This window comes from Muscardinus avellanarius, assembly GCF_963383645.1.
Source record: "Muscardinus avellanarius genome assembly, contig: SCAFFOLD_163, whole genome shotgun sequence".
Lineage (NCBI taxonomy): Eukaryota > Metazoa > Chordata > Mammalia > Rodentia > Gliridae > Muscardinus > Muscardinus avellanarius.
Window position 1 is genome coordinate 404 of NW_027664471.1, and position 2,597 is coordinate 3,000.

General features: G+C 63.5%; 1 protein-coding gene across 1 annotated transcript; it reads right to left on the bottom strand.

The window, feature by feature from the left end:
- Nucleotides 1-229: 229 nt before the first annotated feature.
- Nucleotides 230-2,593, bottom strand: LOC308279581 (intercellular adhesion molecule 5-like; the record flags this gene model as incomplete). The annotated part of the gene is made up of 5 exons (XM_080720095.1): nucleotides 230-478; nucleotides 775-1,029; nucleotides 1,219-1,500; nucleotides 2,069-2,389; nucleotides 2,476-2,593. Coding segments are annotated over 5 exons (1,225 nt in total), but the record flags the coding sequence as incomplete, so codon positions are not given.
- Nucleotides 2,594-2,597: the final 4 nt, after the last annotated feature.

Below are 2,597 nucleotides of genomic sequence, written 5' to 3' on the forward strand. Positions count from 1 at the left end.
CCACCACGCCTGGCTGCCTTGTACTCTGGGGCATTTGTGAAGCAACCCACTCATTTTCAGCCTAAAAAAAAAATTGTTAGATTACCTAGACGGTTCACCTTTACCAAACTTCACCCAAACACCAAGCCCCAGCGCTTGGACCAATCACCACTTCCTTTTTCAGAACCCTGCCCTGTAGGCTCCTGCCCCCCTCCCCGACCCTGAGAACCGCAAAGGGGGCTGCACTCACACTCCACGGTCAGCGTGACGTCCTTGACCGCCTCGCCTTGCGCACTGGCAGCCGTGCAGCGGTAAACACCCGCGAGCGCGCGAGTGACCGGCCCCAGGAGGCCCAGAGCCAGCACTGCCCCGCCGTCCAGCCGCGCACAGTGCACCGAGGGCACTGGGTTTCCGCGGGCCTCGCAGCGCAGAGTCTGCTCGGGGCCCTCGGGCCACGTCCAGCTCCTGGGACAATCGGAGTCGTCCAGCCGGGGGCCATCTGCGGGGAGGGGGTGTCAGGGGATACGAGAAGCTCACTCAGCCTGGCGTGAGGATGCACGCTTGTAATTCAGGAGGCTGAGACAGGAGGATCGGGGTTCACGGACAGCCTCAGCTACTTAGGCCTTTTGCAACTCAATGAGACCCTGTTTCCAAAAATAGGGCTAGGGGTGCAGCTGGGAGGTAAAATGCCCCTGGGTTCCATTCCCAGTACTGAAAAAAAAAAAAAAAACACCTAGTGGTGGGCGCCTCCGTGGTGGTCAGGGATCGGGGAGCCCCGGTCGGTCAGTGACTCACAGAGGACGCGAAGCTCGGCGCTCTCGTTCCTTCTCAGGGTCTCCCCGTCCACCTCGAGGGTGGCGTCGCAGAAGAAAATACGCCCGTCGTCATCCTCGGTGACATTTAGCTGGAGCTGAGCGGGCTGCCCGGGGACGGCGGCTGGAATTCCCTCCAGCGTGACCAGGGCTCGAGCCCCGGCGGTGCAGGTTACGGTCACCATCTTCCCCTCGGGGGCGCTGGGCTCGCTCAGGGTCAGCAGCGGCCCCGGGAAGCCTAGGGGCAGAGTGCTGGCTGGAGCCCGAGGACCTCGCCCTTCCCGCCCCTTGCCTGTCCCTCTATTCAGTACTCTCCATCCCTCCCCTTCAGAGCCCCCAGCACGTCCCTTCTGGCTCGGCACCGCGGTCCCGTCCACTCTTCGCCCCGCTTGTCCCTCTGACCCCCACATACTTCCATCCCTCTTACTATAGACGGTCACGTTCTCCCGGGTCTCACGGCTTTCTCCCCCCAGGGACACTTTGCACACCAGCTGCCTGGTGCCCTCCTGCTCTGCGCTGGCCGCGGCGATGGCCACGAGCGTGTCCCCCTCCACGCCGACATCGGGATGCAGACGCTTGTCTCCCAGCGCGAGGTAAACCCGGGCCTCGGGGGCCGGGAACAGTCCGTCCAGGGTGCAGCTCACCGGCCTCTCTGAGCCCACTTCTAAGAGCCGCGGAGCCCCCAGCTGCGGGGGGTCTGGAGACAGGGCTAGGACAGGAGGCCAGAGCTCGGATTAACGCACCTTGGATGCACTATCTGTGTGCGTGTGTGTGTGTGTGTGTGTGCGTGTGTGTGTGTGCATGTGTGTGTGTGCGCACGGGTGCTGTGTGTACGCGCACACACGTTACTGGGGATTGAATTCAGGGGCAGTCTTCCTCTGACACATCAGCCCTAATTTATTTTATTATGATTTTTTTCCTATGGTATTGGAAATGGAACCCAGGGGCATTCTACCTCCGACTAGTTCTTGTTCTTTATTTTGAAGGGTCTCGCTGAGTTGCAGAGGGCCTCAATAAATAGCTGAGGCTGGCCGCGAACCGCGATCCTCCCGGCTGATTACTATTTTGAAACAGGGTCCTATTAAGTTGCAGAGGGCCTCCCTAAGTAGCTGAGGCTGACCACGAACCTGCGATGATCCTCCTGTCTCAGCTTTCCAAGCACCGGGATTTACAGGTGTGTGCCGCTACACACACACACACACACACACACACACACACACACACACCCTCTAAAACTCCTTAAAATACCCTCCGGTCTTTTGGGGTCCCCCACTCACCGAAGGTTCGGAGCTCTCTGGGGGCCGAGCTGTTTTCAAACACCCCCAGGCCGTGCGGCCGCAGGTCCAACTCGGCGCGACAGGAGAAATTGGCGCCGTGGTCCTCCCTCCGCGCCAGGACGGTGGCGCTCAGCACCGCGCCCCGCGCCCGCGGCGGCTCCCCCGCGAAGCTGCGGCGGAGCAGCTCCTGGGCGCCCCGCAGCAGGGTCAGCGTGAGGCTCGCGCGGGGTCCGGCGCCCGGGACCCTGCAGCTCAGGGTGAAGTTCTCGCCCACCGGCTGCCAGGCGGGCAGCGGCATCAGCTCCACGCGGTCCGGCCGCTCTGCAAGGTGCGAGCGGCTGCGCTTAGGAGGCTCGCGGGCCGGGGCGCGTCCAGGGCGCGCGGGGAGGCCGGCCCCGCGGACTCACGGAAGGTGCGGACGAGCCCCCGCGCCTGCAGCGTGCGCCGCGCGCAGCGGAAGAAGCACACGGGCTGGGTCTCGGGCTCGCGGACGTCCACCAGCTGGCGGGCCAGCCAGCGCAGGCCCCTC